Source organism: Nyctibius grandis, assembly GCF_013368605.1.
Source record: "Nyctibius grandis isolate bNycGra1 chromosome W unlocalized genomic scaffold, bNycGra1.pri SUPER_W_unloc_2, whole genome shotgun sequence".
NCBI lineage: Eukaryota > Metazoa > Chordata > Aves > Nyctibiiformes > Nyctibiidae > Nyctibius > Nyctibius grandis.
Genome location: NW_027167473.1, coordinates 5600822 through 5616817, shown reverse-complemented (window position 1 = coordinate 5616817; position 15996 = coordinate 5600822). Strand labels below are relative to the sequence as shown.

Genomic DNA, 15996 nt, shown 5'->3' with positions numbered 1-15996 from the left:
CCTGCCAGCACAGCTAAGAATATAGGAGAAGCCTTTTAATCCACAGAAACAGCTCTAATAGCTGAAGTACACCATCAGCATCCCACAAATACCAAGTGTAGTTACCCTGTGAGAAGGCTTTTGCACCTGCAAGTTGCTCCTAGCATATCTTCCACCTGATGGTAGTGGCTATCAGAGGTCCTATGAGCAAATATACTCACTGGTCATTTAATACCTAAAGGAAAACAAATGCTAAAGCTTCACAAAACTCAAAACCTTTCTCTGGTTGTTAATTAAGACACTTTTAGGGAGAGCTGACCATTAGGAAAGTATAAAATTGAGCTGTGTAGGCATCTCCTCCTTAGCTGTTGCCAAAACCAAAGCACGTTGGCATAGGTAGCTCTGTCCATATAATTTTCTTTTTTAGTACTTCAGGGTCAACAGTGGTGAAAGACTCAACAGAAAACTCATTAAAGATATGAAACAACTTCAAATAGGCTTGGGAGAATTTAAATCCCTTTTGGAATAAAAAACAAGAAGTATTTTGCCTTTAATCCTGACCATAAGTTATTAGACACAGACATTCATTAGTAATAGCTTTTATCTTTATATTCCACACAATTTCTTCCATAGTCCAGTCAGAAATCTTTCCACTTTGCATAGTAACTTCACACTTGGCCCAAAACATTATCAAATCATTTCTGTAGGACCCACTGAATATTTGGGAGTGTTTCTGCATGGCTCTTCGCAAATACCCCCATCATGAAATATACAACTGGCTGTGGAGAAGCTGTTTGAGGAAGAGTAAAACCAGTTTATTCTGCTCTCCAGGTTTCCCCGAGGAAACAGCAAAAAGGTTGGACGATGCAGTTTCACAGCCCTGTAAAATATCAATTCTAAATAAAAGTGTCCCCAGATATCAGAGAGTTTTGGTCCTGTAGAACTGAGATAATTAGTGTGGTTGTGCACCCCAATGCACCAACTTAATGAATCTTCTGTAATATCTGATCACTCCCAGATTACCAAGCAGAAAACTTACCGTTTGTACCTGGAATAAAAGAGCTAAAGAAGAATCGACGAGGAAATCATTAAACTTTTGGACTTCCTTTAAACTTTGAACTGTTTTCCCAGTGCTAGAACGGTCCGTCACCACTGGAAGGATCCAGGTCCCCGTGTACCACGCTGTGAATTTAGATGAAGTGTCACAGAGGCTGTGCCATGAATAATGAATGACCACGTCTCTCTTGGCACCGTTTTGACAGACACTAAGCAGGAGGTTTGTGACTGCCATTAAATTCAAAAACGCGGGGGCCAGCCTGAGGAATAACATCTTTAGGTCCAGCTCTCTGCACAAGTGGGAGTCAGTACTAGGACCACATGATTTACTGAAGAGATGAATAAGATTTACTGAATAAAATGAGCATTTCATCAAAGAAATGGGACGTATTTGAGAGTATCCAGAGTTTTGAAGGCAAGACCGAATGTAAAATGGAATGTAGACAGCCGAAGAAAGCAACGTATAAAGGAAGCACCAGCAATAGCTTGAAAATAAACCTACAAAAGTATAATCTCAGAGGAATCTCTTGGCATGAAATGAAATGAATGACAACACTCACCCAAATTTTCAATGGAATAATAACGCTGTTTACTGTCCACCCGCACGGTCTCAGCGTACGGACTGCCGACGCCGTAGCCGATGATGTACCCGCGGACGACGATGTTGGGGTTCAGCGGCGGGGTCCAACTCATGACGATGCTTGTTGTCAAGGGCCTGACATGGAGAGAGCTTGGCTGGTCAGGAACCTGAGATTCTGGGATTAAAAAAAAAAGAAAATAGAGAAAAGTATCAGTCAATATTCCACTCAAGGTTTGAGTTTAGATTCAAATATTTGCACAAAAACACCAACCAGCTGCCCCAGAGTTACATGCAGAGCTTACATGCAATTTAATTTCTGAGCTACATCCTTCCCTTCCAAGAGCACTGATATACCTTGTCCTGTTTTAAACAGAAATCTAGTACCTTCCACCTTCAGCGTAAGGGCACGATTTAAAATGATGCAGAAAAATGAAAGACGACCTGCAAGAGAATTGTCAGCACAGCTTTTCTCTGCCCTGCTCTATTTACAAGTTCAGCAGGCTCCTGACAGGTGATTTTATGAGTTGTCTTTGTGCTCACAGATTATTTAAGACAAAGGTTTCCTTTTTTTAGTGATATACTAGTATATTCTGGCAATAATCTGTCTCTTTCCCATGAAAACACGAACTGAATTTTAACTCCTGGCCATGCATCTCTTGCTTTGAAGCTGCTTTAAATAAGACACCAACATTTCAAAAAGAAAATAATAGAATAAGATATTTTATTTACAGCTGTTCCTAGGTAAAATTCATTAAGCAGTAATTAATCAGAGTCGATTTGCCTTCTACAAGCCTAATTTTACTGCAAAGTAAAATGAGTAAATGCCTTTTGTTTGAGTTTACCCACTAACTACCATATCACAAGTCTCTTCAGAGGAGCTGCACAGTAACTTGTCTTTTTGAGAGCAGAAAGAGACAAGTTCCTATTTTTCCCCCAATAAAAAGGCTTGCAATATAATAGATGAAAGCTTAGACGGGAGGCAACAAGGAGGCAGAAAAAAACCCAGTAATAACGCAAGATGATGTAAACTCCAACAAAAGACACTTCCGAGTTGTGAAGCATTCCCACTGTAAACCTTGGAAAAGGTCATAAAAAGAAGAATTAACACGTTTCAATAACCAGTGTCCTTGGTAGGTGCTTTGAGATAAATTCTTACGACGCATTAGAGGACTCTGAAAAACCTGTTGCTCCAGGGAAGGCTGCTCAGTCCATTACCAGTCTGAACCACCCAGCGACTTTAGAAGTCCTTTGCATTCAACTCCTGAAAATTTCAAACCATGGGTCTGGCTTAAAGGTTGACGAAAATTCACTGCAAAGTCGCTGCTCACAAAAAGAAGAGACACATTGCACCAGTATTGCACCGTTTACCCCCACTTCACTCCCAAACTTTGCTTTAATGAAGAAAAGTTACTTGAGCAGCTATTCCTCAACAGCGCTGTTTGAAAAACAAACGACACAAGCATTTCTTACAAGCCCCAAAGACAAAATCACATTTTAATGCCTTAAAATAAGAAGCTGGAGAACTGCAGCGACGCTGCGATTCCTCAAACGTCCCGAAAGCAGCAATTCTCAAGCAGCAAAGATGAGAGCATCCAAAGAAGCGTTGCCTTCAAATGAGAATTTTTCCATCTGACACAACACAGGGATTTCGATTGCACACACCTCTAGGCAGCCATTTAAGCTCCAACTATATTCAAACATTTCATATTCTTTATTTCAAACCATTCAAAGATGAGATTCAAGCGTTTCGGAGCTAAATCACGACTTCTTTCAAAAAGCAAAAGACAGTTGAACTTCTTGTACCCTTCTTGGGAATTAAATGTCTAAAATGAGGCTGAGGTGAACAACATTTTTGAATTATTCTTGGAATAGTGACTTTTTATAAACACAGATATTTTTTGAAGATTCATTTTTTTTTACTTAAAATCATAGAATTATAGAATGGGTTGGGTTGGAAGGCACCTTAAAGACCATCTAGTTCCAACCCCCCTGCCACAGGGACAGCTTTCTATATAAAGCAACTTTAATTTCTGTATAAAGCAACTTTAATTTCTGTATAAAACAATTTTAATTACATTTTCATTAGCTTTACTTTCAGACATCTTCTAGAAAAACCACTTTTCTTATTCTGAAACAGCTCTGAATTTTGGAATTTGTGTCGTGTATTCACAACCCAAAGTACCAAGTTAAATGTCAAAATCAACTATTTTTTTCCCCCCTCAAACAAAGTATTTTTTGGTTCTCTTTATGTTTTCCACCATAAGGTCTTCTGCCAAACATAACATCCAGCCAAACATTGAAATCCATCAATTCTTCAGGGAACTGGACCATCCAGCCCTTATGGCTCTGCTGATTTCCAGGAGCAAAACGTGTATCTCTCATTCCTCCTTTCTTTCTCAGGCCATTTCCTTGCAGTTCCAGACCAACACATTGACTTTGGTTTCTCCTGGGCTTGAACATGATGCCAGAACTACTTCTGAGAAGCAACCTTGAGATTCCATTCTCCTCCATGAGGTGTCAAATGAGTTCTTCATCCTGAGTCCCCCTCTTAACTGCACCAAGAGCTTTATCACTTGCTCTCACGTAGGGAAATCGTTGGGTACTTGTAAGCAAATGCTGTGCTCAGACACACGAGCTATGGATGTCAACCAGCCCCACAGACCAGCAAGAGGAGAATTCCTCATGAGATCTGCCCACAAAACCAGATTTCTTGGTGCTACGTTCCTTACTCTCTTCCCCTACGCACAATTAGGACGCTGAAGTTCTGTGTCGCTGGCATGACATCTCCTGGGATGCCACGTCTGCTCACACGTGTCCCTGAGTCCATCATTGTGTTTCTACATGATGGCTTCCATGTCTTCCATCCAGGGAATATTGCACTTGGTGCTAATTAAAGTCCCCAACTCCACTGTCAAGCTTGAAAAACTCTTTACATTTGGGTCACTTGAGCAAACCCATTCTCCTGGAGGACACCTTTGCTAGAGTTTCTCCTGCATCCTTGCTCAAGCTATTTCCATCAGACCCTTTGGGGAAAGCGCTGCTTTCAAATTCAATTTTTTTTTCTTTTTAAAGCACAAAATTTGAGGCTTAAAATAAATATTTAAAACCTTCCCAGCTGTCAGTAAAGGCACGCGAGCTTTCTGGGGAACCCTGAAGAAGCAGCTATGATTGGAATTCTAATCACTTGAACAAAACACACTAATTAAAATGAATATCTAGTGGGAGTCGACGCCCTTCTCCAGGATGCTGTTTGTCTTTGTGTTGCTGATGTCAACCAGGCTTTTGAGTGAAAGCAAGAGAAACTACCCAAAGCATAATTACAGAATCACAGAGTCAACCAGGTTGGAAGAGACCTCTGGGATCATCGAGTCCAACCATTGCCCTGACACCACCATGGCAACTAGACCATGGCACTAAGTGCCATGGCCAGGCTTTTCTTAAACCCCTCCAGAGATGGGGACTCCACCACCTCCCTGGGCAGCCCCTTCCAATGGCTAATGACCCTTGCTGAGAAGAAATGCTTCCTAATGGCCAACCTGAACCTCCCCTGGCCAAGCTTGAGGCTGTGTCCTCTTGTCCTAGCGCTGGTTGCCTGGGAGAAGAGGCCGACTCCCACTGCACTACAACCTCCCTTCAGGTAGTTGTAGGCTGCACTAAGGTCACCTCTGAGCCTCCTCTTCTCCAGGCTAAACACCCCCAGCTCCCTCAGCCGCTCCTCATAGCTCAGACCCTCCAGACCCTTCCCCAGCTTGGTCGCCCTCCTCTGCACTCGCTCCAACACCTCAACATCTCTCTTGAAGTGCGGGGCCCACAACTGGACACAGGATTCAAGGTGTGGCCTCACCAGTGCTGAGAACAGAGGGACCATCACTTCCCTAGACAGGCTGGAAACACTATTCCTAATTAGAAAGACATCATCATGCACCACAGCATGTTGTGATCCGTTGGTGTAGTCACAATGTGTCTACAAGCGTCACCTCTCCTCTAAAATCTTGATGTGAAACCAGAGGCCCTGGTTCTCCCATTTGGCATGCCGTGCACTGCGGTCGCTCCCAGGCTGCTGGAAAATTGCATTTGGACATCAGGCAAGGCAGAAAGTCTTCAATTTGCACAGGCTGATTTTGAGATCATAAGGAAACGCGGCCAGTCAAAAGAAACGCAACATCAAGTCCTGTGGTGCATTTAAACTGATTATTTATTTATTCTTTCATCCAGTTTGCCTTTGATCCTTTCCAGGTGACTTATTTTGTTTTAAAAATCAGAGCAATTTTCATCAGTTTCCTTTTATTTTCTATTCACCTCCTTTCTACTACGTCTTTGCTTCTTAGGGATTGGCTGTAGCTGTGCCGTGACTTCCATCTGTCAGACTCTTTGTTCCATTTGATTTGCACTACGTTTAATTTATTTTAGGTAGATTTTTTTCATTACTCGCCTTTTATTCCTTCCCTACTTCAAACATCCCAGGCATTTTATCGAACCCTTTCATTTCAGTGTTTTTCTTCCCTTTTGTGTCAGCATCTGCACTGATTTATACAGCCCACAGTTTGCAGGTATCTGCACCCCCGTCATCTTTCACTAATTATTCAGCTTCGTTGCCAACCTGCATTTCTAACATCAGCAAACAAAGGCTGGGAAACAGGATTTGATCGATTTGAATATTGGTTTAGTGAATTATTAGGATTGTTGGCATCGTTTTCATTGTTTCTTTCACAGAATCACCCAGGTTGGAAGAGACCTCAGGGATCATCGAGTCCAACCGTTGCCCTGGCACCACCGTGGCAACTAGATCATGGCACTAAGTGCCATGTCCAGGCTTTCACTGATTATGTTGATCACTTATGAAGTTACAGATTCCCTTCACACGCTTGCAAACAGCCACGATGCTCAGGAGTTAAATTCTGACACAGAATTATTTTAACAAAGACTCCTTGGTCCTGGTGATGAACGCAAGGCATTTGGGATCCAGGAGTATAAGAAAACATCTGGTGGTGGGTGTTTAGACCCTGGGCATCTCACCCTAACTTTGGCCACACGCCTGGGTGACAAGGGCAGTGACAGCCCTCAGCTACGTGGCTTTTGGAAACAACAGCTTTTAAGAGATGCATTTACCGTCGAGATCGTTCTCGGGTGTTTCTGCTGTGTACCAGTCCGAGGGGGGGCCCGTCCCATTCACTGTCATGGCAGCCACCTGGAAACTGTACTGGCTTCCTTTCTCAAGTCCTGTTAATAAAAAAAAAAAGCAAATAAAAATCATACAGAAAGATGATGAAAGAAAAACCCAAATTAATGACAACACCAGAGTTTGCAACAGATTTTGTGTAAGATGAAATCTCTAGTAACAGCCCACTGGGTTTGCTTGTAAGGAAATATATAAAATCACACAGAATCACAGAATCAACCAGGTTGGAAGAGCCCTCTGGGATCATCGAGTCCAACCCTTGCCCTGACACCACCATGGCAACTAGACCATGGCACTAAGGGCCATGTCCAGGCTTTTCTTCAACACCTCCAGAGATGGGGACTCCACCACCTCCCTGGGCAGCCCCTTCCAATGGCTAATGACCCTTGCTGAGAAGAAATGCTTCCTAATGGCCAACCTGAAACTCCCCTGGCCAAGCTTGAGGCTGTGTCCTCTTGTTCTATCGCTGGTTGCCTGGGAGAAGAGGCCGACTCCCACTTCACTACACCCTCCCTTCAGGTAGTTGTAGACTGCACTAAGGTCACCTCTGGGCCTCCTCTTTTCCAGGCTAAACACCCCCAGCTCCCTCAGCCGTTCCTCATAGCTCAGACCCTCCAGACCCTTCACCAGCTTGGTCGCCCTCCTCTGGACTCACTCCAACACCTCAACATCTTTTCCTAATAGAGGCCAGGATGCCATTGGATGGGCAGCACCCTCTGAGCGGGCGCCTGGGCAGGGGCACAGCAGAAGAGCTCTGGGGGAAGGTCAAGAGTCACGTGGGAAAAGACATTTTTGACCAAAAAGCTTCAAAAATTGATTGAGGGTTGCACTGGCCCAGGACTTGTTTGGGTCGTAATTCCCATTGGGTGTGTTCATACATACAAAAATAATTGGACATTAGGAAGAATTTATTTTCAGCAAGGGTCATTAGACACTGGAAGGGGCTGCCCAGGGAGGTGGTGGAGTCCCCATCTCTGGAGGGGTTTAAGAAAAGACTGGACATGGCACTCAGTGCCCTGGTCTAGTTGACAGGGTGGTGTCAGGGCAACGGTTGGACTCGATGATCCCAGAGGGCTCTTCCAACCTGGTTGATTCTGTGATTCTGTGAAAACTTGCAGGTTAGGCACTAGGGTAGCAACTGAAGTGCATTTTGCTTTCCAGTTCTCCTGATTAACTTCAGAGCACACAGTTCAGGCAAAAAGAAAAATAAAGTCTTACCAATATTAAGAAACAAGCACGAATTCAGAAACAGACATTTTCCTCTGTGGCTAAAGCCACCAGAAATCAATTACCGCAACGCTCCTGCATGTGCCACATGACTTCCAAGTCCCTGAGGTGGGGATAGAGGTTTATCTTTCTGCTCAGTCTATACTGACCACAAAGCACAGGCAAAAAACCTGTTTCATTTAATTGCAAACGTTCTCCGGAGAGGACCGCTCGTAATTAAAAAGAGCAGCTTTAAGTTTTAGCTGACATGGAAGCCTACTTGAAAATTGATAGCGGCTATTTAAAAACCTGCACTGTAACTCTCAGCTCCTTTGGTATTGCAGATGTTGGCCACAACAACCCCCTGCAGCGCTCCAGGCTGGGGGAAGAGTGGTTAGAAAGCGGCCCAGCGGAAAGAGACCTGGGGGTGCTGATGGACAGGCGGCTGAACATGAGCCAGCAGTGTGCCCAGGTGGCCAAGAAGGCCAATGGCATCCTGGCCTCTCTTAGGAATAGTGTGGCCAGCCGGTCTGGGGAAGTGATGGTCCCTCTGCACTGGGCACTGGTGAGGCTGCACCTTGAATCCTGTGTCCAGTTGTGGGCCCCGCACTTCAAGAGAGATGTTGAGGTGTTGGAGCGAGTGCAGAGGAGGGCGACCAAGTTGGTGAAGGGTCTGGAGGGTCTGAGTTACGAGGAACGGCTGAGGGAGCTGGGGGTGTTTAGCCTGGAGAAGAGAAGGCTCAGAGGTGACCTTAGTGCAGTCTACAACTACCTGAAGGGAGGTTCTAGCACAGTGGGAGTCAGCCTCTTCTCCCAGGCAACTAGCGATAGGACAAGAGGACACAGCCTCAAGCTTGGCCAGGGGAGGGTCAGGTTGGAGATCAGGAAGCATTTCTTCTCAGCAAGGGTCATTAGCCATTGGAAGGGGCTGCCCAGGGAGGTGGTGGAGTCACCGTCTCTGGAGGGGTTTAAGAAAAGCCTGGAGATGGCCCTTAGTGCCCTGGTCTAGTTGCCATGGTGGTGTCAGGGCAATGGTTGGACTCGATGAGCCCAGAGGTCTCTTCCAACCTCATTGATTCTGTGATTCTGAAACACACAATTCAGAATTACTTCTGATCCTCACAGACTACACTTTATGTGTGAAAGTAAACATAAAGAAGGTCATTTGAGGTGAAATCATGGTTATACCAAATTCAGGGGCAACGGTGCCATTGACTTCAACAAAGTTTCATTTTCTCCCGTGATGCTTTGCTGCTTTCTCAGTTGTCATGGGCACAACACAAGACCCCAGGTAAAATTTGCATTACTCATCTGGCTACTTTAATTCATCGTAATTAGAGTTTTGTTGTGATCTACTGTTGCACTTTTGATTCTGGGAGGAAATACTTTCCATTAAAAACCTTGGAAAAGAAACTAAGGAAATTTTTAAGGTATTTTTGCACCCAGGAGTAAATAGATGTTGACTGAGTGCTGTAAAAGAAAACCATCTGAGGCTTAAGATACTGGAAACGAGAAATGCAGCTTCAAATTCATTAATGATAAAATCCAGGAGACAAATATATGATAAAAGCATTAAGGAAAAAGTTGGTTTAAAAAAACAAACCACCATAAAAACTACCTTTGTACAACACAACAAATGCTACCTCCCAGCAAAGAAATCAATGAGCCCTTGAAGTGAGAGTATATTTTATTCCCAAAGCATTTAATTAATCAAAACCTTGCAAGGTTTTTTTTTCACACTGACCTGTGAACAAGTACCAGAGGTTGTTTGGCTCCAGTGTTTCAATCTCACCCCTGCGGGTAGTCTTTCGATGTCGGATTTTATAGCCCGTAATAAATCCATTTTGAGTACCCGGTGGTGGAGGCAACCAGCTCACTTTGATGCTCTGTAAAAGAAGAGATATTATTGTTGATTGGGTTTTTTTTGGTAAAGAAATGACAGAAATAATGCACATAAAATGAATGGCAAAAAAAAAAAGGAAAAAGAAGAAGCCTATGTGATGGCTACATAGACAACGGATTTATAGAGTAAATTTTCTCCCTTTTCAGGAATTTTTCATTTCAACAGGTCACTGAAATACCTACAGTGCTAGAAATATCAGCCCTGAGGTTGAGGAGACATTGCAACTCATTCCACTTTTCATCCCAAAGTGTCCAAGTCATCTTTTTTCTGACCACAGGATACAAATACCAACGCGAGCAGTTCTAACAATTCTGGGCGATTTTAATTCCACGGATGTTCTCCAAGACGTTCCTACACCCTCGTTAGATCAATGTAAAGAGTCAAACCTCTTAGGAATAAACTTATTGCAAGAGTGGATGCAATTAACCAAGACCAATCACTTATTTTTTTCTAGATCACAGAATGACAGAATGGTTAAGGGTTTGAAGGAACCTCTGGAGATCATCTAGTCCAACCCTAGATTGTTTAGCCTGGAGAAGGCTCAGAGGTGACCTTAGTGCAGTCTACAACTACCTGAAGGGAGGTTGTAGTGAAGTGGGAGTCATCCTCTTCTCCCAGGCAACTAGCGATAGGACAAGAGGACACAGCCTCAAGCTTTGCTAGGGGAGGTTCAGGTTGGACATCAGGAAGCATTTCTTCTCAGCAAGGGTCATTAGCCATTGGAAGGGGCTGCCCAGGGAAGTGGTGGAGTCACCATCTCTGGAGGGGTTTAAGAAAAGCCTGGACGAGGCACTTAGTGCCCTGGTCTAGTTGCCACAGTGGTGTCAGGGCAATGGTTGGACTCGATGATCCCAGAGGGCTCTTCCAACCTGATTGATTCTGTGATATAAGGTATTCAGGGTATTAAGGGCTTCTCATGGAGCCTCACAACTGTATCTGTACTATCTCTTACAGCACTTCATTAGACAAAGAGGCAAGTTGACCGCATCACAGTGGATGGTTTTTGACCAAATACAATTTATTACTGTTAGTGAATTGCTTTAGTCCCTGCATAAACGTTACAGCACACATCAAATTAATTATTGCAATAGAAAAATCAATTTTGCACATACACTGCCCAGTGATTTATTGTTACAATCAATTATACATTTCAAAATCAATACTTCACGTTTTCATTGCCGAGCAAAATAACGCTGAGTTTTTTTGCATTAGGGCAAAACAAACTCCATTTTTCAAACCAGAGAGTGATTGTTTTAAATAAAAAAAAAGATCTGGTGGCTTTGCATATTGAAATTGCCTACATATAAAATGTTTATAGGCGAATGCAACCACCCAGAGAGTGGCTTTAAAACATGTTGTTGTTGACAGCTCTGAGGACGTCACAGAATCACAGAATCAATCAGGTTGGAAGAGACCTCTGGGATCATGAAGTCCAACCATTGCCCTGACACCACCATGGCAACTAGACCATGGCACTAAGTGCCATGTCCAAAGACCTCCAGAGATGGTGACTCCACCACCTCCCTGGGCAGCCCATTCCAATGGCTAATGACCCTTGCTGAGAAGAAATGCTTCCTAATGTCCAACCTGAACCTCCCCTGGCCAAGCTTGAGGCTGTGTCCTCTTGTCCTATCACTAGCTGCCTGGGAGAAGAGGCCTACTCCCACTTCACTACAACCTCCCTTCAGGTAGTTGGAGACTGCACTAAGGTCACCTCTGAGCCTCCTCTTCTCCAGGCTAAACACCCCCAGCTCCCTCAGCCATTCCTCGCAGGTCAGACCCTCCAGACCCTTCACCAGCTTGGTCGCCCTCCTCTGCACTCGCTCCAACACCTCAACATCTCTCTTGAAGTGCGGGGCCCACAACTGGACACAGGATTCAAGGTGCGGCCTCACCAGTGCCGAGCACAGAGGGACCATCACTTCCCCAGACCAGCTGGCTACACTATTCCTGATAGAGGCCAGGATGCCATTGGCCTTCTTGGCCACCTGGGCACACTGCTGGCTCATGTTTAGCCGCCTGTCCATCAGCACCCCCAGGGCTCTTTCCGCCGGGCCGCTTTCTAACCACTCTTCCCCCAGCCTGGAGCGCTGCAGGGGGTTGTTGTGGCCCAAGTGTAAGACCCAGCACTTGTTCTTGTTGAACCTCATGCTTTTGGTCTCAGGTAAGTCGTTGATACTGATGTGCTCCCAGCTCTTCTCTTCCCTGCACAACACTGAGCCATGTTCTTATCATGGGGACCTCAGCATTTGTGCATATTCCAGCCCAGCTACGAGGAGAAGACACTTTGTGCCATTTCCCAGGTGGAGAAGAAAGCAGAGCATTCAGATATTTTCTCAGAGGAGGAAAGAACAACTCCATCCTTCCCCTGCCCCTTCGAGAGCACCAAGAAAAGCACTTCTGAAACCCCAGCTGCACCCATACTGCAGCACTGACCTAAAAACAGCATGGAAGAATGAAAACAGGAGGTCATAAAGTTATCTACCCTTGCACCTTGGAGTATCCTCAGAGGCTGGAGATAAGGAAAAAATATGCAGAAGAAACAGTAAAGAAGTAGAGAGACAGGAATGCTTTCAGGGATCTGTTGCATGGCTCATGCAAGTGGATTTTGAAAGGAAACCCGTAATTTGGAAGACCTTCTGATGACCCACTCTTTTGAGTGGATCTTTGGGTGGTCCACCATAATTTCCAAACCACAGGCTCCATTTCATCAATTTATATCAGAAAAAAAATGATTGCTGAGCTGTATGAGAGCTAAACCACCTAGGAGGCCCCAAGATAATTTGTTGTCCTTTTGGAGAGGTAGCCATAGCGTTGGTTACGCTCATTCAGAGGAAGGGTTCTTCAGGCCAGTGTCCACCCCCAAAAAAAGAAGAGTTTCTCGCAAATGGAACAATACTCAAGCAACAGATCTGCCATTGGGGTGCTTTGACCACTCGATGGGGCCAGTCAGCAACTGTTTAAAAGACCAGATGGGATAATAGATGGGATAATAATTTTGAATCCCCTCCTCTGCCTTGAAGTCAACAGTGACTGCATCTCCCTGCACAGCAGATCTCACAGAAGCAACGGGTTTGATCTCCCGCTCAAGGCAGAATAAACAAGATCTTATAATTAAAGGGAAAAGCAGGTCCTTTACAGATCCACCTAAAGCTGTCACCGTGACAGTGAGAGTTCACTTTCACCTCAACCTGGTCTCCATGGACACCGCAATGATGCTTTTCATCAATAGTACTTAACATGCGACCCTTTGCTCCAGGAAAAATCAATGGCTAAGGTTCTGACAGGCTTCTTGTCCTTTCTTCTGCTGAAGAGAGAGCAGTAATGACTACTGCTCTAATCCTTCACGCTTTATCCGAGAGCTAACCCACAGAAAGAAAATATTTCCTTTCTGTTATACCAGCGTCCCTGAGGAAACCCTAAAATGAAGCCATCTTCAAGAGGATTTTAGGAACATGTTAGTCCTGGTTGGAACATGATGTGGCAAAGTATCACAGAATCACAGAATCAATCAGGTTGGAAGAGCCCTCTGGGATCATCGAGTCCAACCATTGCCCTGACACCACCATGGCAACTAGACCATGGCACTAAGTGCCATGTCCAGGCTTTTCTTAAACACCTCCAGAGATGGGGACTCCACCACCTCCCTGGGCAGCCCCTTCCAATGGCTAATGACCCTTGCTGAGAAGAAATGCTTCCTACTGGCCAACCTGAACCTCCCCTGGCCAAGCTTGAGGCTGTGTCCTCTTGTCCTATCGCTAGTTGCCCGGGAGAAGAGGCCAACTCCCACTTCACTACAACCTCCCTTCAGGTAGTTGTAGACTTTGTATAACAAAAGGAGAAATCAAAAAGTACAATGAAATAAATCAATTTACTAAATATTTATGCTCCTGCAGCATTAAAGGAGGTTCCTCCTGGTAGAACATATGCAAGTGAGTGGTGCACGCTGCATTTGGAGACTGATGGAGTTCCCATGTCCATGACCCAAGTGCCAGAGACCATCTTAGGTTTGATGCTAATTCTCTGTATGATTTTTTTTATAAAGCCACTAACCCTCTCCTTTGTGCAAATTACACATTTGCATACCAATAATACCCAAATATTAACTGCAACAGAGGTTTGTGAGTCACTAGACATTGGAAGGGGCTGCCCAGGGAGGTGGTGGAGTCACCATCTCTGGAGGGGTTTAAGAAAAGCCTGGACATGGCACTTAGTGCCCTGGTCTAGTTGCCATGGTGGTGTCAGGGCAATGGTTGGACTCGATGATCCCAGAGGGCTCTTCCAACCTGGTTGATTCTGTGCATTTCTAGTGGCTCCTCTGCTTGGGAGACAGATATAAATGCAGATAGCAGGTGTGGGGAGGGACATCACTACGTGTCTGTGTAACGCTGAGTTATTTCCCCTTCTTTTCTTTCTGTAACAAGAAGCATACTCTGAAATCCCTCAAGTTTTGCTGGCAAAACTTTATTTCTTCAATTTCTTTGGCAACATCCCTGACTTACACGCCTTTTCCGCGCCCTATTGAAAACCGGCGCTTTGAAGTACTTCCAAGCTTTGTGACATCCATTTATTCACAGCAGCGAGTTGCTTTTCCTTTTGATTATACAAATACATCTCCTATCGCTACGGTTAGGGCTGAATGCCAATAAAACGTGGGGTTGTAAAACTGTGTTTTAATGATCACACAGTGGGGAAGTTTATGACTAGGAGAAGACCTGGAGTATGAATGTACACTGACCTCGTCTCTAATTAAGTCACTGGGAAAAGTTCAAATGAAACGAGAAGGGCAGGTGCTGGCCCTGGTCTTAAGTTCGTTATCAAACAAGCGACCTGGTCTTGGTCATTGTCAAGCTTAATTGAAAACACAGATGGAGCGTGAAGACCCAACAACAGGTAGACTTTCAAATTCAAACAAATACTCATCAAAACTACGTTGTGATTCTCTACTCTCACCTCTCGCATCTGTGCTTCTGCTTTTGGCTTTCCAAGTCAAACACTGGCCAAAACACAAGGGTAGCCCAGGTAGCACACGTTGCCTTAAACAACTCTAGCTCCAGCCAGCTGTGAAAATACATCCCACAAAAAAATCAGCTGGAATTTGCAGAACTCAATGGGATTTGCCTAATTGCACATCCAGAAGCTCTACCAGCCAGTTATGAGCTTAAGGCATATCTCTGAGGCTTGAAAGACTTGTCCTGAAGACCTCTTATTAGATGGATTTATAATTGGTATCTTAGTTGACGTACAGAGCTGCAGAAGGATATTCTTCTACAGTGAAGGACGCTGGATCTAGTCCAGCCTAAACTGTTGTTTACTACTAGAGCAGAAAAGTTCAATTTTGTTATAAATCTACTGCTGGACATTCAAGGTTGGTTTCATCTCAATTAATTTACGTGCACTGCTGAAGCAGCCCAGTACTTGGTCAGAGAAGATGTTGAAGTGTTGGAGGAGGACGACCAAGCTGGTGAAGGGTCTGGAGGGTTTGACCTACGAGGAACTGCTGAGGGAGCTGGAGTTGTTTAGCCTGGAGAAGAGGAGGCTCAGAGGTGACCTTAGTGCAGTCTACAACTACCTGAAGGGAGGTTGTAGTGAAGTGGGAGTCGGCCTCTTCTCCCAGGCAACCAGCGATAGGACAAGAGGACACAGTCTCAAGCTTCACCAGAGGAGGATCAGGTTGGACATTAGGAAGAATTTCTTTTCAGAAAGGGTTATTAGCCATTGGAAGGGGCTGCCCAGGGAGGTGGTGGAGTCACCATCTCTGGAGGGGTTTAAGAAAAGCCTGGCCATGGCACTTAGTGCCATGGTCTAGTTGCCATGGTGGTGTCAGGGCAACGGTTGGACTTGATGATCCCAGAGGTCTCTTCCAACCTGGTTGATTCTGTGATTCTGTCTATCTGAACCACCCTTCAGGAGCTGCCCCCACCTTGCCTCTGCATTTTGGAGGACTAAATGAAGTGCCTAAGTTTAGGGGAATGACCAGAGTCAGGCACTCCATTAATCTGGTTTGCATCTGAGTGAGGTTGGAAGAGAAGTTAATATCAAAATGACAATGGAAAGCAACTAAAATGACACTGAAGTACAGAATGGTGTAGG

The 15996-nt window shown here is 44.7% G+C and overlaps 1 protein-coding gene across 1 annotated transcript in view; it reads right to left on the bottom strand.

The window, feature by feature from the left end:
* The window catches only part of DCC (DCC netrin 1 receptor), a 436443-nt gene that overhangs the window by 57698 nt on the left and 362749 nt on the right, over positions 1–15996 (bottom strand). The window contains exons 13-15 of the mRNA XM_068424420.1: positions 9745–9886; positions 6725–6835; positions 1596–1790 (exon numbers count right to left, since the gene is read on the bottom strand). Of these exons, the coding sequence (XP_068280521.1) occupies positions 1596–1790; positions 6725–6835; positions 9745–9886 (448 nt within the window). The remainder of the gene's footprint in view (positions 1–1595; positions 1791–6724; positions 6836–9744; positions 9887–15996) is intronic.